The sequence below is a fragment of the Mobula hypostoma genome, chromosome 21 (genome assembly GCF_963921235.1).
Source record: "Mobula hypostoma chromosome 21, sMobHyp1.1, whole genome shotgun sequence".
NCBI lineage: Eukaryota > Metazoa > Chordata > Chondrichthyes > Myliobatiformes > Myliobatidae > Mobula > Mobula hypostoma.
In genome coordinates this window covers 15,006,897-15,029,918 of record NC_086117.1, presented here as the reverse complement: position 1 = coordinate 15,029,918, position 23,022 = coordinate 15,006,897, and the positions used below count along the sequence as shown (strand labels likewise).

General features: G+C 42.1%; 2 protein-coding genes across 6 annotated transcripts in view; one reads left to right on the top strand and one right to left on the bottom strand.

The window, feature by feature from the left end:
* The window catches only part of ddx31 (DEAD (Asp-Glu-Ala-Asp) box polypeptide 31), a 131,302-nt gene extending 130,291 nt beyond the window's left edge, over positions 1-1,011 (bottom strand). For both annotated transcript variants that reach the window (XM_063073476.1, XM_063073477.1), the window contains exon 1: positions 613-1,011. In XM_063073476.1, coding sequence (XP_062929546.1) covers positions 613-714 — 102 coding nt within the window. In that variant the 5' untranslated portion in view covers positions 715-1,011. The remainder of the gene's footprint in view (positions 1-612) is intronic.
* Positions 1,012-1,114: 103 nt separating this feature from the next.
* Positions 1,115-22,738, top strand: gtf3c4 (general transcription factor IIIC, polypeptide 4). 4 transcript variants are annotated; one of them, XM_063073472.1, is made up of 5 exons: positions 1,115-1,392; positions 4,205-6,019; positions 18,254-18,384; positions 18,767-18,855; positions 21,585-22,738. In XM_063073472.1, exons 1-5 carry the CDS (start codon positions 1,123-1,125, stop codon positions 21,647-21,649), a joined length of 2,370 nt encoding a protein of 789 aa, XP_062929542.1. In that variant the 5' UTR covers positions 1,115-1,122; the 3' UTR covers positions 21,650-22,738. The 4 variants fall into 4 exon arrangements, 3 of the variants coding, with proteins under 3 accessions (XP_062929542.1, XP_062929543.1, XP_062929545.1); XM_063073473.1 differs by having other exon boundaries at positions 1,117-1,224; XM_063073475.1 differs by having other exon boundaries at positions 1,146-1,282.
* The last annotated feature ends 284 nt before the right edge of the window (positions 22,739-23,022 follow it).

Below are 23,022 nucleotides of genomic sequence, written 5' to 3'. Positions count from 1 at the left end.
TGGAGGAAGTCAGCAATTCGAGCAGCACAAACACGATAAACTCCATAGATGCTGGAAATGCACGGCAACACACACAAAATGCTGGAAGAACTCAGATCAGGCAGCATCTATGGAACAGAATAAACAGTTGACGTTTCGTGTAGAGCAGCCTCTGTGGCAGGGAAGGAGTTGTAGTCGTCTCCAGCCAAGCCCCTGCATCAATAATTCCTTTCTCCCAACAGATGCCGCTCGACCCACTGAGTTCCTCCAGCAGATTGTTGGTTGCTTCAGATCTCAACATCTGCAGTCTCGTGTGTCAACATTGGTTTCTAGGTGTTCCTGAGAACATAAAGAACTATTCCAAGGAAGAGCTACGAACATAACATTCCTTACTTAAGAAAACAATTTTAACTGAAGCACCAATACCCGGTACAATGTTTCAAGGGCATACCACATGGTATAGATCATCTTTTAAAGGGAATGTTACCTTCGTCCTCGTGTTTGCGTTACCTTTATCCTATCTAGTTACAGCCAGTTGGTAACGTTTACAGTCTTTTAGCAATGTACATTATTGATAGTGAATAAAACGATTTAGTAAATGAAAGTAGCAATCAATTCACAGAGCCATCTTACCCTATTTTCTGTACTTTTGAAACTCTTGCGCTGATGGTCTTTCGGATTCCTTTTGATGAAGGTGTTGGTGGTAATATTTATCATTAACCCTTCATCGGCCATGTCTGCCGGAGCTGCGCCGACTTGGGACAAACTCCAGGAGCCTCAGTTCTCCAAAGATACCGCTGGCACCGGACCGGAGGGTCGCCGGGTCGGTCTGAGGGGGGAAAGCCGGGCCGGAAGGCAATAAGCCACCTGAACTCTTCAAATACAACGATTTTAGTTCAGCAACAAAACAAGTGCTGTCAGAGAAAGATGAGCCAAAGGGAGATTAGTCCTGCGGGACCTCCTTCCCGGTTCCGCACGCACGTTTTGTTTAGCCCAAGCCTGACGCGTGTGGGCTCCGATTCACGCTTCACGTTTCCCAGGCGATCTGCGTGGACGCCCCGGCTCGGCCGCTCGGGGTCTTCTCGGAGTGGCGGGCACGAAGCGCTGACGTCACCGCCGTCGGCGGAGCTGGGGCTGTGGAACATGGCGGCGGCGTCCGTGCTCTCGGCGAAGAAGAAGAACGGCGCTGGCAGCCCGACCGTGCAGACGAGCAAGCGGGAGCCCAGCGTCAAGCTGCAGTACCCGGTGAGCGGCCCCGAGCCTCTGGGCTGGTCCGAGGACAATCGGCTCTCCATCACCACCGGTAAAAACATCTACGTGTTGGAGCAGATATGCGACATTCACAACAACGGGCTGGACATGGTGATCCACCGCACCTCGGTGCCTGCCCCCAGTCACAGCTGCTTCCTGAAGGTATCTCCTCGCCTCGCCCCTCTCTGCATCCCTGCAGACCTAGTTCACCCTGAAGGAAACATTTACGATGAGGCACAAGAGACCGCAGACGCTGGAGTAACACACAATCTGCTGGGGGATCTCGCTGTCGAGCAGCGTGGTGGTGGTGCTGGTGCGGAGGGAGGGAGTGGGAGGGAATGGGAATTGGACTTCAATTCGATTTCGATTTCCCATTCCCATTTTGACATGTCACCCTCACTCTGTCCCCAACAAAAGAGAAGATCTCCCGGTGGCCAATTATTTAAATTCGACTTCCCGTTCTCGTTCCGTCATGCCAATCCATGGCCTCCTCTTCTGCCATGATGGGGCCAAGCGCAGGTGTGAGGAGCAACACGTTCCATCTGGATAGCCTCCAACCTGATGGCAAGAGCAGCGATTTATTTAACTTCTGGCAATTTCTCTCCCCTCTGTCCTTCTCTCTCAACATTTCTTATTCTGGCCACCCTCTTCTCTTCTCCCTACCCTCCACCTTTCCTTTCTCCCATGGTCCACTATTCAATCAGATCCCTTCTTCTTTGGCCCTTTACCTTTAACAACCATCACCTCCTAGCTTCTTACTTCATCCCTCACCCACCTGCGTTTCCCCTCCAGCGTACCTGTTATCTGCCAGTGTACTCCTTTCACCTTCTTATTTTGGCTTCTGACCCCTTCCTTTCCAGCCTTGATGGAAGGTCTGGGCCTGAAACGCTGACTGTTCATTCCCCTCCATAGATGCCGTCTGACCTGCAGAGTTCCTCCAGCATTTTGTGTGTTGCTCAAGATCTGCAGAATCTCTTGAGTGTGTGGGGTTTGACCCAAAATGTCGACAGTTCCTTTCCTCTCAAAAATTTGCCCAAACCTCTGAGCTCCTCCAGTTCGTTGTGATGCTTTAGGCTTTAAAATAAAGTAACACTTTGGAGAGAAATTTGCATCCCGACTTGTTTTGAGGTAGGAAGTGCAGTGGTATGTGTGCACATAACGACATCCCCCTACATCGCAGATGATTATGAGCAGCAAATTTGGTTCCTCTCCAAGGGCAGGCACCTTGGAGAGCTCCTCTGATGTTCTTTAGGTTCCTGTCTGAGAATCACATACATTCACCTGAGAAGTCAGAAGCAGGTTTGGCTTACTGTCAAATTCCAAAGCAAGCATTTCAGCGAACATAAAGTTCTCTCGTTATTGCACTGAACTGTCAGCTTTTTTCTCAAATCTTATTTATTGAGATACAGCATTTGAGTTTGGAATCTGAATATAATGTGAATTAAATGTCAGAAGAACCCCATTACACTGCCTGAATCAAAGCATCGTTAAATATGTTACTTGCCTTTTTACACAGTTTTTAAACCTCTAAGTGCCTTGATAGGGCAATTGCATCTAATTTGGTTTTAATTGATAGTTTTGTGTTGAAAGTGTATATATACAGGCAATGGGATTAAAGTTGTCAAAACTAATTTCATGGGGAAACCCTTGAACTGTAAATCAGGGACTTTTCTGTCATCAATTGAAACTAGATTATATTACAGTGGATTCTGGTTAATTGGGACTCATCTGGACCAGTATATTTTGGCCCAATTGAGTGGCTTCCCTAATTAGCCAGTTTCATGAAAATAGTTGAAGTATAAAAAAGACAAACTACTGTCTAAGTAACAAATTATGTATTTAAATGAAATACCTAACAAATTACAACACTATCAATGCTACTATAGTCCTACATAATTGTTGATAAAAGAATTCATTCAGTGTACTCTGCTGTGTTCTTTTGATTGAGAGTAAATTAAGAAAATCAGCACAGACACCGAATGCAGATGATAGACTGCGTTCATACAATGCTTTTGACGATTGCATCCTCCAAGTCTTCATTTTCATTATAGCATTCAAGATGGTTGTCGATACCATCAAATTCTTCATGGTTCCTAACTTGTTGAAGTAGGGAATTTTCATTCCCAGTCGTTTCTGACTGGGAGTGCTTGAACGATTGAAGCTGCAGTGGGCAAAACCATTCAGAAATTGTCTTGCTGCAACTATCAGTAACAAAAATCTCTGCTCTTCACACGCAACGGAAACTATGTAAATACTGTTCACTCTAAGCACAGTGTAGTGTCTAACGGCCACTCAGGTGTACACATCTGACGCTGGGTCGAAGCTGTTCGGCACCAGTCTCCTGTCCCAATTAATGGCATCATGTCCCACATAAACAACAGGAAACCTGGCTATTTTCTCAATTAACTAATGGTCCAATTAACTAGAATCCACGGTACATCCCTGCATCCATTTTCTTCAGATCTTCTCTTCACAATTGCTTGGTACTTCCTTCCTAAGGCCTCCTAAGTACCCAAATGTTCAAACTTTTTTCAGTGTTCTTGAGTCATCAGTTCATTTCCTTTGTAGTGTGCTACCGAATGAACTTTACCACTTTACTGGTGAAATACACACTCCCTGCCTGAAAATTTCCCAGACATTTTCTCTACATTCAAAAATAGCAAGTTGGAAGAAAGCTTAGCAAGTGGGGCCGAATCTGTGGAAAGAAGAATACTCATTCTTCCGTAACTAATCTACTGAGATTTTCCAGCATTTTCAGTTTCAGGATTTCCAATACCTCCAGTTTATTTTCTTAAACTTCATTTTCTAGATGTTAGTGGTGTAGAGGGAAGTCCTAATTTAGCACTTGGGTTCCTTTTAGGACTTTCCCACTTAGCATTTGAAATAAATCTCATGTTCAAAAGAATTAAAAGCAGTTAAATGCCCAATTATTTTCAACCACAGATGCTAATTTTTATATTTTCGGTGTTTTCAGGTCGGCTCTCAAGCAGAAGTAAGTGAATGCAAGGAGAAGTTCTTGAATAAAAGAGATCCAACACTAAGCCACTCAATAATGATGGACAGGATCTTTAATCCGGAGGGAGGTGCTTTGTCACCGTTACGAGGGTTTAAATTTACCAGTTGGTCTCCCCTGGGTTGTGACCCTAATGGAAGGTGTTTATTGGCATCTTTGACGCTGGATAATAGACTATCCATCCAGGTGAACGTGAATAGGCTACAGTGGACACCAGCTTTAGATATTACTGAAGTGTACGGTGAGATGCTGTACGAGAACAAGTACGGGCATTTGGATGGCGACTTGGACGGGCAATTGAAGAATTTCTCGGAATTCCAAAGGAGACATTACATGCAAACTCCTGTCAGAATGGAATGGTCCAGTATTTGCAATACCCAGCGTGTAAAAGCCAACAATGAGTGTGAAGATGTGGGCACTGTTTTGCTGGCTGTTCTACTTGAAAATGGGGATGTTGTTATCTGGCAGTTTTTGATCCCATTTCATGGCAAAGATTCTATTATTGGATGCAGTACTATTGAATCAGGCATTAGTGACCCAAGTGTTCTGTCATGGTGGGAATATGAGCATGGGAGTCGCAAAATGAGTGGCTTGATTGTTGGCAGCTCCAAAGGACCAGTTAAGATTCTGCCAGTCAACTTGAAAGCAGTGAAAGGCTACTTCACTCTCAGGCAGCCCGTGGTTCTTTGGCAAGAGATGGATCAGTTACCTGTGCACAATATTAAATGTATATCTCTCTCCCACCCGTATCAGAAGTGTAGCTGCAGTTTGGTTGTAGCAGCTAGAGGAACGTATGTCTTCTGGTGTCTGCTGCTGATATCCAAAGCAGGATTGAACGTCCACAATTCTCATGTAACTGGCCTCCATACGCTTCCCATTGTATCACTGACCGCCAACAAACAAACTGGGAGTTTCTACACCTGCTCTGTCGATGGAACCATCCGAAAGTTGACGCCCGTCTTTACAGACGTAGCAGTGAAGTTTGATCATGTTTTAATCAAATTGCCTGAGTCGATTGGCTCAGTGAGGCTCCATGGTATCTGCCTGAGCCCCAATGACGCTTACTTAGCACTCGTGACGGCAGAAGGTATAAATAATGGCCTCCATCCAGCCAGCCGAACATACCAGGTGCAGTTCATTACGTTAAAAACTCCAGAGGAAGCAGCGTCCAGGATCTTGGAGTCTTCCATCCACAATTTATTCAAACAAGTGGACTTGCTTGACCTTGTACGCTGGCGAATATTGATGGAGAAGCGCATTCCTCCAGAACTCGATGAAGCTTTAGACCATAAACTCCAGACAAATCCATCTAGCTACCTCTGGCGGCTAAGACTTTTCCTCTTAAAGATTTTGTTTCAGACTTTACAGAAAACTCCAGCCGAAACACTGTGGAGACCAAGTCACCAGGAGTCAAAGATTCGGCATTGTGATAATGCTGCATCGTTGAATGAGAGTAGTCAGCAGCCTGACGGGGCAGAGACGAGTACAAAAGAAGCTCAGTCAAGTAACGTAGTTGGAAGTCGAGTAGAAGATTTGCCAGTGGACCCAAAAGTAGGCAAATCTGAAGAGGAGATTCACGAGAAGATTTCGAGAAAATTGAATGAGATTCAGAGTAAGATTGAAGAGGTGGAGCTTCACTTAACTCGTGAACACATGAAAAGAGTCCTAGGTGAAGTATACCTCCACACCTGGATTACTGAGAATACCAGTATCCCAACTAGGGGTATTTGTGACTTTTTGACCTCTGATCCTAGCTATGATGATAGGACAGCTAAGGTAGGGCTCACTTGAACAACTTTGATTTTTTTCCCTTTAATTCTTCCCTCATTCCAATTCCCAATTTCTGTGTACGTTAAATGTTACATGAAGTTAAAGATATGATGGCCACTCAGTTCATTGGTACTCTGTGGCCTGTAGTTCTCAAGTTACCTAACTTAGTGGGAAAAATAAAAGCTAACTTTTATTCCTAATGGGTTGACTCCAAGGCTGCTGGATGCTATTCAAAGGACATCTGCATATACCTGCCATGTTATTTGTACTTGTTAAGTATCAAAGTGCAACTTTCAGGTTTTAAATCTCCGCCATTGCTTTGTGTTTACGGAATTGTACACCATGATATTTTAAAGTTTAAGAAACTGCAATATAACAAGTAATTTTGACCAGAAGCGAGTGTCCCCATGCTGGCTGCTGTTCAAATATGCCCATGTAGACTGGGGATGCTCTGAGAGTGGGATTAGTCACAGCACTAAATTAGCCAGAGGTTGTAAATTTGAATCTCACCAGGACCAGTTTTGAGGTTGAACTCTATTATAAGATCATAAGACATTGGAGCAGAATTAGGCCATTTGGCCCATTCAGTCTGCTCTGCCATTCAATCATAACTGATCCTTTTTTTCCCCCCTCCTCAGCCCTATTCCCCAGGCTTCTCCCCCGTAGCCTTTGATGCCATGTCCAATCAAGAACCTAACAATCTCTGCCTTAAGTACACCCACAGCTGCCTGTGCTAAAAAAAGTTCCACATATTCACCACCCTCTGGCTGAAGAAATTTCTCCGCATCTCTGTTTTAAATGGATGCCCATCTATCCTGAGGCTGTGCCCTCTTGTCCTGGTCTTCCCCACCATGGGAAACATCCTTTCCACATCTACTCAGTCTAGGCCTTTCAACATTCGAAAGGTTTCAGTGAGACCCCCCCCCCCAATCCTTCTAAATTTCAGTGAGTACAGGCCCAGAGCCATCAAACGTTCCTCATATGGTAACCCTTTCATTTCCAGAATCATCCTTGTGAGCTGCCTCTGGACTCTCTCCAATGCCAGCACATTTTTTCTTACATGAGGATCCCAAAACCATTCACAGTACTCAAGGTGTGGCCTCACCAGTGCCTTTTAAGCTTTAGTATCCCTGCTCATGTATTCAAGACCTCTTGAAATAAATGTTAACATTGCATTTGCCTTCCTCATTATAACAATATTTGTAAATAATAACTGTCTGGATATAATAATACAGGATAAAGAAGCAAGAACAACTTATAGTCATAGTCATACTTTATTGATCCCGGGGGAAATTGGTTTTCGTTACAGTTGCTCCATAAATAGTAATAAAACCATAAATAGTTAAATAGTAATATGTAAATAATGCCAGGAAATAAGTCCAGGACCAGCCTATTGGCTCAGGGTGTCTGACCCTCCAAGGGAGGAGTTGTAAAGTTTGATGGCCACAGGCAGGAATGACTTCCTATGAGGCTATTTAATAGATATAGCCATTTCAAACACACAAACTTACAGAAATCAGTAAGTCAAAAACACCAGAAATATACGGAATTAAAAGAGGAAATTGAAAAACCACAGAACATAAACAGGATATACATTGTCCCGATAATAATATCTACAACTGGTATCATCTCAAAGGCACTACGTAATAGCATTAAACAATTCGGGTGACACAGTAATATCTATGTAAATCTTCAGAAAGCCACAACACTAAACACCAGTAGAATAGTCTGAAAGTTCCTAACAATTGACAAATGAGTGTGCGTGGCTATGTCCGTTTCTCAGGTTTTACCAGCTTGAGTTGAGAAAATAAATGCTACTAATAATAATATAATGCCTGTAAAGGAGGACTCACTGCCTGGGTGCATGGGTTCAAGTCTCATTTCCAGATACCTGAACAGAATAATTAAGACCAACTCCAGTGTATTTGTTAGATCTTGGAGTAGGTTAAAAGGTCAGAACAACATCGTGGACTGAAAGCTCAGTATTGTGCTGTAATCTTCTATATTCTATTTGTGAGAGTGCTGCATTGTCTGAAATGCTAGCTTTTAGAGGAGATAAACACGTGGGTTTTCTTAGGTAGAACTGAAAGATCCCATTAGGGTTATAGAATCAGGAAATTTACAGTGCAGGAGGAAGCTATCCAACCTACAGTGCTCATACCAGTCAGAGTTGCCAGCCTAATTCTGCCTTCCAACACCTAGTCTGCAGACCTGTAGGTGACACAGCTTCAAGTGCCCATCAAAGCCATATTGGAGAAATGGACAGTCCTAGGGAAAATTGGGTCATGAACGTGCTGTGCACACATTGCTACGTCATGCTCAGCCCTGAGGGGCTTCCTGAGAAGGAGATGCACCTTTCTGGCACACTTAATATATTGCAGCAGAGACGCCAGTTCAAAATCCTTATCGAGTGATAAAGCAACTGTAGATTCGTAAAGGATATTGAGTGGCATTATATAGTCTTTCTCCTTCAAATTGGCAGTAGAAGATTAAATGTACCCTCATCAGCATTGCTGACATCCCAAATGCCTGTGTTGAAGAAAGCCTGTTTTGTTCATACTGCTGTTTTCCTAGCTGTATCTCATTGCAATGACCATCAGATTAGTCTATTAAAAATTCCTTCAATTACCTTCAAGGATCCCACACAAGCAGCAAGACTTTAAAGTCTTTTGTTCATTTAGGCTTGTGAATCTTTTGTAACAGTTAAATCCTCCAGGATTTATTTTTCTGGTGTAGGAAGTACTGAAAATATTATTGGTAAATTGCAATAATTTAAAATTTTGCCTGACACATATCTCTTGAAGTCTTGATTCGTGAACAATTTTATCACTTCCATACGCCCGGCAGGTCAGGCAGCATCTATGAGGACTAAATAATCGAAGTTTCGGACTGAGACCTTTCATTTTTGACTATTCTTCTCCATAGATGCTGCCTGAGCTGCTGAATTTCCCTAGCATGTAATGTGTATAACTTTGGATTTCCAGCATCTGCAGAATCTCTTGTGTTTATCACTTCCATAATTTGTTTTACTTTGAAAATCTAGCAATATTAGCAAGGTTGTAATCTGGCCTTTTATCCTTAATGTGAATAAGTTCATCTCCTTGCAAGTAACTAAAACTTCAGCAGAGGGTTAAAGATAGATGGTGGTTGAGAATGAGCTATCACAACCATGCAGATAAAAGAAGATGTGAGAGGCTAGAGGCACTGGGTATTTGGTGTTTAAATTGGTGTTGAAGAAAGCGCTTTATTTAATTGAGTGGAGCGCATAAGCCACATCTGCCCCTGGAGTGGCAAGTTGCCCAGGCTCACTGGTCCCCCAGCCACACTTGCGTAGAAATCGCAAAAGTAAATGATTACATTTAGATTAATTATTATATACATATGTTAGTTCAGAAGAAATAAATTACCTGAAACTTGCCTATCTTCCTCGCAGCCGTTCTTCTCCATTAAAATGAATGGAGCCGTTGAACCTTTGCCAGGTTAACCTGTTGCACATTCAGCACCCTGATTTCCCAGTCCATCTGCTGGAAAACTGCAGGTAGGTGGCGCTCCTTTGCTGAAATCCATAGAGTCCAATGTCAGAATGCAATCAGAATCACACTGGGGAGGATCTGTCAAGAAGTTTGCACAAGTGATCCTTAGAGTGATTTGAATTCTCATTTTCACCCTTAAACTTTGAACACTGTTGAGTTAATTGAAATGACAAACTGAGGCTTTTTCAAATCCATGAAATGATTTAATAAAACAATAAGACATAGGATCAGAATTAGGCCATTTGGCCCATCGAGCCTGCTCTCCAATGTTATCATGGCTGATTTATTATCCTTCTTTTCTTGACCCATGACCTTTGATGCTCATATCAACCTCCACATTAAATATACTTAAATATACCAGTGAATGCCACAGATTCACCACCCTCTGGCTAAAGAAGTTCCTCTTCATCTCTGTTCTAAAGGGACATCCATCTATTCTGAGGCTGTGCCCTCTGGCCCTGGACTCCCTCACTATTGGAGACATTATTTCACTCAATCTGGGCCTTACAATATCCAATAGGTTTCAGGGAGATTCTCACTTTCTTCCCCCACCCCCCTCCACCATTCTTCTAAACTCCAGCAGGGTAAAATGCTCCACATACCTTAACCCTTTCATTCCTGGGATCATTCTTGTGAACCACTGAACCCTCTCCAATGCCAGCACATCCTTTCTTAAATAAGGGACCCCAGACTACTCGCAATACTCCAAGTGCATTCTGACTAATGCCTTATTTGTCAGGAATTACAGGTGCCCGTTGCGGAATGTGCTTTTGATCCTTCCAGGGATGTTGAACATTTGCCAGTGATGTCATGTTGGTAGAGAGTTGAATTGTGAATGGAGAAGTCACTCTGTTCTGAGCACTCCAGCAAAGAATGGACATTCAAAATCGAAGCATGTGCTCTCATTTCCTTGGCTTCCAGCATACGTCATATATGCACAGCAGTCTGCCAGTTTTTGAAAATGGGGCTCTTACCTTGCACTGGAAAATTAAATCATTCTTTTAAAAATTTCTAGCTGAGCCAAAAAAAAGCGCCTCTCTTCCATGGGGTGAAGTCATCAAATCCATTCCATCTTTACTCAACCTCTTGTGCTAAGGCAGCCTTAAAGTTCAACAAAGAGCCAGGATACTACACAGTATTCCAGGAACAATCAATCTGACCAGGACACTCTAATTTGATCACCAATCTTCTGATTTAGTATGGAATATGTTTTGTCTTTACCCTCTGTTCTGAATTCTGCTATTTTATTTCACACTACTGCAGAAATTCCCTTTGTTTCACCCTTTGCTGTCCACCACCTCTTAACTAATTACAGGCCCTTTGAGGGACCAACAAGTTCTCCATTGTTGATATTTTGCCCGACATGTGAAGCTTATGACATTTCACACAATTATAAAGTTTACTTCATACCAATAGGTTTTATTAACTCAATAAAGTAGCTTCACTGTCTCTGTATAATAGGTTAGACATCATTAATTATATAGATCTAAGTCTATAATGTATATTTGATTTCATCAATGCCATTAAATAGATTGTATTAGTCAGGTAGAAAATGCTGTTTATTCAAGGCTGTGATTGTAAGTAACACAAGCTTTAATACATTGGCCAAAGTGTAAATTTATAGATTTCCTTGTCACTCGAGTTGAAGTACTCTCTGTATTGATATATATTTTGCCTTCAGTATGCGAAGTGAGTATGGATGTTTAACTCTATTCTCTCTCCCCACTTCCTTGTAATCCATTATGCAGGTTTGAATTCTGCTCTTTTTTGCCCACCGACACTGGTTGTTTCTTTTGGGCTGTCCTTTGTGATTGCTGCTGCTTTAGTTTGTGGATGTGAGGTGGCCAGTGTTGGAGCTGTAGACCCTTCTGAAGATGGGACAGGGGGTGACCAATGGGATCAGTGATGTGCTGTTTATCGAACCCTCTGTGTCAAATTGCCTACTGCCTAACAAGTCTAGAATCTCACTGGCTCTCTACTTGGCTTTGGAGCACCTCAACAAGAGCAAAACATATGACAAAGTTCAAAATACACTTATTATCGAAGTACGTAAACATTATACAACCTTGAGATTTGTCTCCTAACAGGCAGCAATGATACAAAGAACACCCAAAAAAAACTCATTTAAAAAGGACCATCAAACACACAAAGTGCAGAGAGGGAAAAAAAAAATCGTGCAAGCAGTAAAAGCAAGTAAATAGTGTGCTGGACTAAAATCCACAAAGAGAATCTGTCCACAGACCCTCAGTTCTGCACAGAGTGAAGCAGCAAACTGAACTAACTCGTCCCTCACCTCGGACCCTGACACCCTGACCTTTTCAATCTGGCCCGTGCCCAAGTTGTCATCTAAGTATCGGGTTCAGTTGCTGTGACGTGCTCTAGTGCCTGGACCATTCTGCCTCGATGCAGCCTGTACCCAACATTTCAGGTTCGCCCAGGCGCTTAAGTTGATCGAACCTTGGATTTCCTCACTCTTGGTGACAGGCCCGCTGCCTCATCTCGCCTTGGTTCTGCCACGTCGAATTGCCTCCAAGGCCAAAGGGAAGTTACAGGCTATCATTTGCAATGATCGTTTACCAGAAAATGAGTGATGAACAAACTATTTAGTTGGTTTCCTTGTTTCGTTTGCCACCAGCCAGAAGTCCAGCTCTTGGCTCCATCCCTCCCCCTCCTGTCTTCTCCTATCATTTTGGATCTCCCCTTCCCCCTCCAACTTTCAAATCCCTTACTCACTCTTCCTTCAGTTAGTCCTGACGAAGCGTCTCGGCCTGAAACGTCGACTGCACCTCTTCCTAGAAATGCTGCCTGGCCTGCTGCGTTCACCAGCAACTTTTATGTGAGTCGCTGAGATTAACCAGTGCCATCTCAAACTGGAATGAGGTTGACCTTTATCGATAGCAGCTCTCTGTGTTCAACATGATCTTCCACCCACTACCAATTGACAAGGTTCAGACCTGGGCTTCTGTATCTCCCACTGCAGCTGGATCCTCAACCATAGACCACAGACAAAATGGATTGGTAATAACATCCCCTCCTCGCTGGCCATCATTACAGGGGCGCCTCAGGGTTGCGTGCTTAGCCAGCTGCTCTGTTTACACTGATGCCTGTGTGGCTAGGCACAGCTGAAATGCCATCTGTAAGTTTGGGAATGACACCACTGCTGTTGGCAGAATCTCTGGTGCCAACAAGGAGTCATAGAGGTGAGCAGTAGATTGGCTGGTTGAATAGTGTCTCAACAACCTCGCACTCGGCATCACAAGACCAAAGGATTGACTACGGAATTCAGAATGGGAAAGTCAGGAGAGCGCATACATGAGGGATCAATGATGGAAAGAGTGAGCAAAGTTCAAGGTCCATTTATTATCTAAGTATATAGCCTTGAGATTCATCTTGCAGGCAGCCACAAACCAAGAAACACCATAGAGCCATTTAAAGAAAAACCACACACAACAAAACCATCAAACGTGTGGAAAAAGAACAAGTTGTGCAAACAACAGAAAGTGAACAAATAACCCACAGAACATGAAACATCAAACCGCAGAATCCCCAAACCTGAGTCAATAGCCGAGAGCTGCCAAAGCAAGTGAAGCTGGTCCAGGAGCCGATGGCCACGGCTACGGTCATGATGCTACGTCAGTGTCTGCAGGCCACAGTTGTAGATGTAGTTCTGTGCTGAAGCACCTTGATCAAATAATATAGCGCGTTCAGCACTGGGGACATTAAACATCAAACCGCGGCTGAAAGAGAGCAGCTTTAAGTTCCTGGGCATCAACACATCAGACAATCTGTCCTGTGTCCATCACACTGTTGTCACAAAGAAGCCACTCCAGTGGTTTACTTCACTTGAGGTGATTTGATATGTCAGTAAAGACTCTTGCAGATAGACGTCCAACGGAGAGCATTTTGTCTTCTTTGCGTTACAGCCATTATGGAGCCTCCGATGCCATTGAATCGTAAGAGGCTGCAGAGGGTTGTAGACACAGCCAGTTCCATCATTTGTACAACCCTCCTCGCCTTGAAGGATATCTTCAAGAGGTGCCTCCAGAGGGCAGCGTCCATCATTAAAGACCCTGGTCCTCTGGGACATTCCTACTCAGTGTTTCTACCATCTGAGGGCAGGTACAGGAGCTGAAGAGCCGCACTCAATGCCACTGACTGAGCGCATTGCCATCTTACCAAAAAAACCTGCGGTAATATGGCCTGCTTCGTCACTGCCTCTCCAGTCCGATAAATGGTGCAGGTGTTTGTCTTGCACGTTTTCCTTATGATCGCAAGATCCTGTGGGACATTAATAATAAAAAATACTGTAAATTTGGTTCAGTATTGAGACTGACAGCAGAGGAGCTGCATAGCCTTGGGTTATTGCACGGACTAGGCTCTCTTCACCTGTTACAGCCACACAGGGGAGGCGGCGCCGGAAACGGTGTGGGAAGTGCAGCAAGTGTACTGGAGCCTATGCTAGCTTAAAAGGTTAATCCATGCAGCCAGACTCTCCCGTTCGTACTGCTCCCCGGTGTCGCTCCCCTGGAAAACAAATTGCCTTTGTCTGCAGCTGACCCAGCGCGAGGTGAGAAGTTGCTGCAAGCTTATTCTTATAGAAAAATGGCTCTAGGACAACATCTGATGCACCATCAATCTTCGGGGCCATGTTACTCAGGGACTTGTGCTAATATTAGTTTGTGCTGTGTGGTAACTGTATGTGCTAAATGTGGCTATCTTCCGCTCTTATCCGGTTTGGGAGCAGCAGAGCATCAGACTGGAAGTCCCTTTCAAGGACTGTGAGAGTGGCCAAGAGGATCATAGGGGTCTCGCTACCATCGATCGAGGACAGTTATCAGAAGTGCTGTATACATAGAGCCTTTAGTATTAGCAAGGATCCCACCCATCCTTAAAAGCATCCTCTTTGTCATTTTACCATTAGGCAGGAGACTCTAATGTATAAAGACAAGGACAGTCAGGATGGGAAACAGCTTCTTCCTTCAGGCCATTAAACTTCAGAACTCCCTGCCACATCGCATTCGAAAAGTCACTGAATAATTTGTACTGTATCCTACGTTATTTAATTTATGCACTTTACTTTGTTTATCTATGTGTAATTCATTTGAAGAGTTAATTCTTGCTTTACACCCAGCCCCAGAGAAACATTGTCTCATTTGACGACATACATAAATGACAATGAACTTGACTTGATAGTATGATATGTATGGTGTTTTTGCACCCTAGCTCCAGAGGAACAATGTTTCATTCAACTATATAGTGTGTATGGTTAAATGACAGTGAACTTGAACTTACGGAGAGCTTCTTTCCCTCTACCGTCAGATTTCTGAATTGCACATAAACACGGCCCTATTATTTTTTGCACTATTTATCTTTGTAACATAGTATTTTTTAATGTTCTGTGCTGTACTGCTGTCACGAAACAGCTAATTTCACATTTGTCAGTGACAATAATCCTGATTCTGATGTATGATCCTGAGATTCCCAATGCTGCTTTTCCACTTTAAGCATCCATGGTCCAAAGGCTGCTAGAAGTTGACGGGGATATTATTCTTCAGGGAAACTTGAGCATAGCCTTGAATATTTTTCTCTGTCTGTAGTCTCTTCCCATGGTAGGTCTTGGTATGCTATGTCTGTCTTGGGAGCCTGATGTCAGGCGTTTGAATGATGTTGGCTATCCAACATAACTGAGATTAACAAGGGTGTAAATGCTGGGGTGTTAGCTAAGGAAAGGATATTGGTGATGGTTCTGCTTAGAGGAAAACCACCTTTCCTAGGCTAACTAGTGAATTTAAGACTATTTTGTAGAAACAATAAATGCTGCTGGCATTTTTTCAAATCGCAGTGGTATTGTCTCTACAAAATCCTCTTAAATTCTGCTGGGAATTTTACCATCAATTTGTGGGACATGTTTGCATGTTATCTTGAATGTGCTGTGTATATTTTGCATCTTGGCCCCAGAGGCATGCTGTTTTGTCCGGCTGTGTCCATTTATGGTTGAATGACTTGAACTTGAACAATACCTTGATGTCAAAATCACCCTAAACCTCAATTCTTGAGTTGCAGTTTGTACTCTGACGCATGCATCGACGTGCGTTCAGAGGCTGAGCTCTGGGACTTTGTTGACTCATTCAATGAGTACATGAGATGATGGCCATGCCACTTGACAAGACTGAGATCCTCTGCCTACACCTGCACTCAGATAAATGTTCACAGGAGATCAAGGGAAATGTGGATCCCATACCTCAAGAGCCATTTCTTGGCGATGAGTGAAGCAGGTGATGAAACTCGCCACTACCTTTAATGTGCCATTGCAGCCGGCGGAGAAAGCGGGTATTTGAAGATCAAGCCCTCTTCGTGGTGTACTGGGCAGAAATGACCCGTTTTGCTGTATATGTCTGAGCTGAGATCTTGAGGCATTGTTTCACTGTGAGGAGCATCATGAATGCAAGTTCAAAGTAAATTTATTACCAAAGTGTGTAATTGTCACCACGTACCACTCCGAGATTCATTTTCTTGCTGGCATTCACAGTAGAACAGGGAAATACAGTAGTATCAATGAAAACCTACACACAAAGACTGACAAACTGCAAAATAAATGGAGAGAGAGATAATACTGACAATGTGAGTTATAGAGTCCTTGAAAGTGAGTCCATAGGATGTGGAATCATTTCAGAGTTGAGGTGTGTGAAGTTCAGGAGGTTGAATTTGAGGGGTAATAACTGTTCCTGAACCTGTTGCTGTGGGACCTAAGGCTCCTGTACCACCTCCTTGACGGCAGCAGTGAGAAGAGAGCGTGGCCCAGATGGTGGATGTCCTTGATAATGGTGCTGCTTCTTATGGTGGTGCTCCTTGAAGATGTGCTCAGTGGTGGGGACGGTTTTGCCTTGTGATGGACTGAGCTGCGTCCACCACTTTTTGTAAGCTTTTCCATTCTTGGGCGTTGATGTTCCATGCAAATACTTTAATTATAGAACATCATAACCTGTTGATGTGCAACAGGAATCCCTTCTGATCTAAACTGAATACCCCACAGCATCTGTTATGCTTTAGGTGTACTGGAAAACCCTGAGATGTACTCTGATGCTAACTAGCGGTTTAATTGTATAGCAAAAACACCAAGAGGTAACATTGCATTTCACTTTCAAAATCACAAACAATTACTTGGTCCCTTAGGCTTTCATATTACCTTTGTTTCTAGGTAGCATTCAATTTAATAAAAAAAGATTCCTGCATCTCGACTTAAAGCTTGTAGATCTATGCATTTCTTTCTGTTTAAACTTGCCTGCTGAAGTGCTCCTGTTCTTTTGACTTCTATGCTGTTCATAATTGGCCAGTTGGTTTGTCCACAAAACTGGCAACCGCATCATGTGGTTTTTCCCTTATTGCCAATGAATATGAATTGCAGTGAGGTGATTGGCTTCCTTTTTCCATACTAGTCATCATATTATTGCCTTCTAAACTTGCGCAGATTCATCTCATTTTAAAGCATGCTACTTGCTTAATAATTTTTAAGGTGGCAAATAGAAATAATGTCCCCTGCATAACTTTGCCACTGGTACAGAGTCAAGTATTCACTTTTGCCCATTCTCTTCCCACGACACGCTGGTGTTGGTTCCATTTTATATACGCTGTGGTCACTTTTATTAGTTACCTCCTCTAACCAATGACATGGTATTGAGTGCACGTCCATGGTCTGCTGCTGTAATCCATCCACTTCAAGGTTCGACATGTTATGTGTTCAGCGATGTTCCTCTGCACAGCACTGTTGTAACACATGGTTATTTGAGTTACTGTTGAATTCCTGTTAGCTTGAACCAGTCTGGCCATTCTTCTCTGATCACTCTCATTAACAAAGCTTTTTCCCACACAAAACTGCTGCAACCTGGATAATTTTTCTTTTTCGCCCCATTCTCTGTAAACTCTAGAGATTGTTGTGTGTGAAAATCCCAGGGGATGAGCAGTTTCTGAGATACTCAAACCACCCCATCAGGCACCAACAATCATTCCACAGTCAAAGTCACTCAGATCAGATTTCTTCCTCATTTTGATGTTTGCACAACTGAACCTCTTAACCATGTCTGTATGCTTTTATGTACTGAGTTACTGCCACTTGATTGGCTGATTAGATATTAATTTGCATAGATTTGCATTAAAGAGCAGGTGTACAGGAGTACCTAATAAAGTGGTCACTGAGTGTGTGTGTGTAATTTTCTGACTTTACAATGCTTTGAAATCACCTTTGTATTTCCGTTTAACCGTAAAGTGACTGATTCCCTGAATTATTTTAAACTTGAACTCTTTAGCAAGTGGAGGGAAAAAAATAATGTGAATTGAAAGATTGCTGAGGGCGAAGTGAGTTCATGATGGAATCATGCAGGTTTGATTCTCTTTCCTGGTTATGTAGGAGACTCTGCAATGTAATATTTTAATTCTGATAAAAGTGTCATTTATCTATTTACTCTGTTTTTCCCTCCATGGATACCTCTCGATCTCCTAAGTGTTTCAAGTATTTGTTTTTGATTTCAGATCTCCAGGATTTGCAGTATTTTGCATAAAAATCACATCAGTTTTGTTCGCTTACATTAATTTATTGCTGCTGATATGTGAAGTGATCTAAACAAAATTAAATGTTAGACCATAAAGGATTACATTCTTGATAAGTTGGTTGCTTGACCTCTCTCCCTCTTTGTTTTCCTGTTGGATGTAGGTTTTGATTTCTCACAATTTGAAGAAACTGACCAAACAGACATTTCCAGAGCACTGTTCCCTCTGTAAAGAGGTTCTACCGTTCACCGATCGGCGCAAGGCTCTCTGCTCCAATGGACACATTTGGCACAGGTAATCATTGCCACGACCAGGTATTATATGCATGATGTGCATTCTATAGGTCATGAACCTTGTGTGTAAGTTGCATATGAATTTAACATTATAAAAGTTCATACAGATAACTAATTTGTCATTTCTACAATTTTGTGCAAAGACGTTGCTGATAACAGCTTTGATTTTGTAATCAAACACCTTAAGTTTCTCTTTACATTTTCCTTTCTGAAAATAGTTTAGGTTTAGATTTTGCAATGGCTATTGCACCAGATATTTCTTTCATTTGAAAATATCGACAGTGACTGGTATAAATTGTACATCTAGATAGTAACATAGCCGAAGGCAGAACATTGTAAGTGTTGTATTAGTAAAGAATAGTCCTACTTACTACTTCTTGCAGATGTGTTTTGACATACCATGCTTGCCAGAGTCTGACCTATCGCAGATGTCTACTGCAAGACAGCATTGCTCGACAACAGCTACCCTCAGGTGAGCTACCTGTAAAATTCAATCCAACTCATTTTAATCATCTATTTTCTGTAATTTCATATTAGAGGTGAGTTTAAATATTCTGTTGATAAGTATCAGTCCTTAATTGCAACAGATTGCATCTTCAGAATGTATTAATAAATGATGTGGCAATAATGTGTGTGTGTGTGTGTGTGTGTGTGTGTGTGTGTGTGTGTGTGCGTGCGCGCACCTGTGTGTTTTCTGGTAACAATGGGATTGTACTCTACAGTTAAGTAACCTACAAAATCTTACAACCAAATACAACCACTCTTAATTCAAATGATCATCAATGTAAACTCTTAAACTAGATTGTGACAATTTGCTTTAAGAGAATTCGCTCTTGGTTTAAGAATTTGCAGATTATTTAATTGTAAGGTCTGGGACAGCTAAGGGAGTAAGGACTTCCTCATGCAGTGCATGATTGAACCATGGATATACAGGGATAACTTAAAGCACAAGATCCATGATTTCAGTCCCCATGGTTACACGTGTGGTCCAATGGTCAGCTTTAGGCTTATGTGACATACATTGCTGAAGTTGATAATATTGAACCCTTTACAACAGCAAATTGTTGTGCAGACATCCTTCAGTGAGTAATTGATGCTTGGGTCACTCCAATTTCTTGAACTTTAAGAAAGCCAATTGTTCTTTTAGACACATTGTTCCAAAAACTTCTTCTGTCGCGAGAAAGAGGGTATACATGCAAATATAATGATTGTTCAGCCTGACAATACAGTTCACACTAAGGTTTATCAAGTTTGATCACTTTGCAAAGTGCCTCTCACGCTACAATTAATAAATGCAGTATGTTAATACTTGACAGCTGATTTGCCAGCAGATGCTACAAATAATACCAAAAGTGCTAACAATAAATTTGTTTATAGTTTCTTTTAAGATGAAGAATTTTGATCTTCCAGCCATTGTGCAGATAGTGCATCTGCATGTCTGGTGTCAGTAACAAAAGAGATCCGGCAGATGCTGGAAATCCAGAGCAGTACACACAAAATGCTGCAGGAGTTCTCCAGGTCAGGCAGCTTCTATAGAAATGAATAAACAGTCGAAGTTTTGAGCTAAGGAGATGATGGTAAGGTAAAGGGCTGGAGAGGAAGGAATTAATAGGACAAAAGAGTGGACCTCAAGAGAAAAGGAATGAGGAAGGGCATCAGGGGAGGTGATAAGCAGATGAGGAGAAAATGTCAGAGTGGGGAACAGAATAAGAGGGAAAGGTGAAGGAAATTTTTACCGGCAGGAGAAATTGATGTTCATCCATCAGGTTGGAGGCTACTCATACGAGATACGAGGTGTTGCTCCTCCACCCTGAGAGTGGCTTCATTGTGTCAAAAGAGAAGGCCCTGGACTGGCATGTCAGAATGGGAATGGGGATAGGAATTAAAATTTAAGATTAAAATTAAAATTTTCTGCAGGTCTCCTTAAAATGCAAATCTACATTAAAAAAGTGTTCCTTTAATTACATTATACACTTAATTATATACAGTTTCACTTGAGTATTTCATTTTTGCTGTTCAGTTGATTAATAAGTTAAGCTTGTGAAATTAGCCAATACAATTTGTCTTGTGAACATTTTGGTCAATAAGATGTCCCGGGAAAGAAATGGGCAATGGATAGAAAAGGCAAGTAGATGGTGCTGAGTTTACGGACAGATCAGCCATGATCTTATTGAATGGCGGGGCAGGCTCGATGGGCCAGATGGCCTACTTCTGCTCATATTCTTATGTTCTTATGTAAAATGATTGGCCACCAGGAAATTCTGCTCTTGGCGAATGAAGCAGCGGTACTTGACAAAGTGATCCCTCAATTTAGGTCAGGTCACTATGGGAGCACCAGATACAATAGATGACCCCAGCAGATTCACGGGTGAAGTGTTGCCTCACCTTTTCAGGACTGTTTGGGTCCTGAATGGAGGTCACATAAAATGCTGGAGGAACTCAGCAGATCAGGCAGCATCTATGCAAACGTACACAAAATGCTGGATACTGTTGTATGTGTTGTCTGGCATCAGTTCTATTTCAGTATTTCGTGCAGAACTGAAGCACAGATTCCATGTTGGTCTGTCAAGTTAGATTGTATGCTCCAGTCTGTTGAAGGGTTAGTGCACACAATCCTTGTGTCCACAAGAGTGATTGCTAGAATTCCTGTTCCTATTTAGTTAGCAGATAGGATGCACTTTGCCACGGCTTTCTCTTTTCACGGTAAACTTAATTCAAGCATTTAAAGGCCACCATGAATTTTTACCTCGTTAATGCAGTTCTACACCTCTCCATACATTTTTAAAAAAAGCAAACTGCAGGTTCTGGTGCAATTTATGATACGTAAATAAAGCATTGATGCAGGTTTATGATATTTATTTTTCAATCATTCTTGAGACCCTGGCTGTTAACTGAGGCATTTTCTTCAACTGAACTTCCCAGATCAGTTTTGTGCATGCATTTTTACAGACTATATGTAATCTTTCTAGCAATGTGTATAATTTGCAAGAGGAACATTGCCCTACTATTTTTTTAATGTTCCCAATTGCGTTGAGACATAGTGAGTTGGTGACCTGTTACTGTAGCTTGCATTCAGTAATCACAGTCTTACCAAACCATTTTATTTTTTATTGACAGTCTTTGATTTCATACATATAGACATATCTATTTGGCCATGCATTGTTATTTAAATTGACCTATTTTAAATGTTTCTTATTACAGATCCTGACTGGATTAAGCGTTTGCTTCAGAATCCTTGTACATACTGTGACTCTCCACTCTTCTGACGAGGTTTCGCATTAGTGGACAAAGGGAAATCAGAGCACATAATTGTGTCTTAAATTCAGCATTGAAAAGATGATGCTTAAAATATTTACCCTGCTCTCAGGGGAGTATTGGCATATCGTTAGTACCCTTCTCTACTATCAACGGGCATTCGGAGGTGCAGCTTTATGTTCTTTGGGGCACTAAAGGCAAAGGTGGAGGATTCTCGGCGTCCCTCCACTGACACGTTCACGAATTTCAGGGTTACTGGCGAAGGACACAGCTTTTCTCATCAATGTGCATTATTCTTCAGGAGGAGAAAATGAATGTAACTTTTTGCTACGTTCAGAGAAAATGCAGTAGATTGAGACAAAGTCAAGCACGATTCTGTACATGAGGAATATATGTGAGGTAAAATTGAACAGGTCAAGTTCTTGCCTGTTTGGATCAAATTTTCATTTAATGAATTGAAATGACTGAGGTAACCTGTTACTTCTGAAAAAACAACACTCGCTTGCTTTTGCATCAGCAGGAACTGGACGCTAAAACTGTCTTCGGGAACAATACAATAAGGAAGTTTTTTATATACCATTTGAGGTTTTGAGTAAAAATGTGATGCTTGTTGGGAATTGTGCTCAATCCAAGGTTGCAAGTTCCAGTACAAATCTCCTGACTTGAGAAATGGCCTTGGAACTAATTGAGGGTGGGGTGGGACGGCGCGGTGAGGGCTTTTGTGAGCAGTGGCAAGATTATCAGGCTTGGAACTGTAATTAACGATGGGATGGGGTAGGATGGCGTGGTGAGGGGTATGTGCTAGACTCTGACAAGTAGCAGTGGTAAAGTGAGCCTGAGTTTGCAGTTTAGGTTGAGGGAAATGAAACACAACACACTATTTGCCTTCAGAGGATCTATATCTGACATGAAGCCAATTGATCACAAGCTTGGAAGGACCCGTTAGACATTTTCATCTGTCTTCAATTAATGTATGTTTTCATATTTTAATTTTTTTTTGTTTCATGACCCTTATGCGTTGTGTACATTTGTGAACACAATTTAAGACTTGGTAAACTACTTTTTGTACTATAATTGTTTTCTCAATAAATCTGTTACTATTTGGATAAAATGTATCAACTTGTAAAATTCATTTACTTGAAGCTATGGCTGAAGCACCCAGGTGATAATATAGCTATGTTTCATGATGTCAAACTTGGTGCCACCTATCTTGAAGAAAAATGGCCCTTGCACAGGCTTTTATGGAAGGTTAAAGGATTGATGGGTATTACTTTTGTCGATAATTTTCCCCCTTTAGCTCTTCATATAAATAGGGACATGGATTTCTGAAGCTAATACCTTGGAAATTAATACAGTACCTGACATTTCTCACTTGTTACTCATT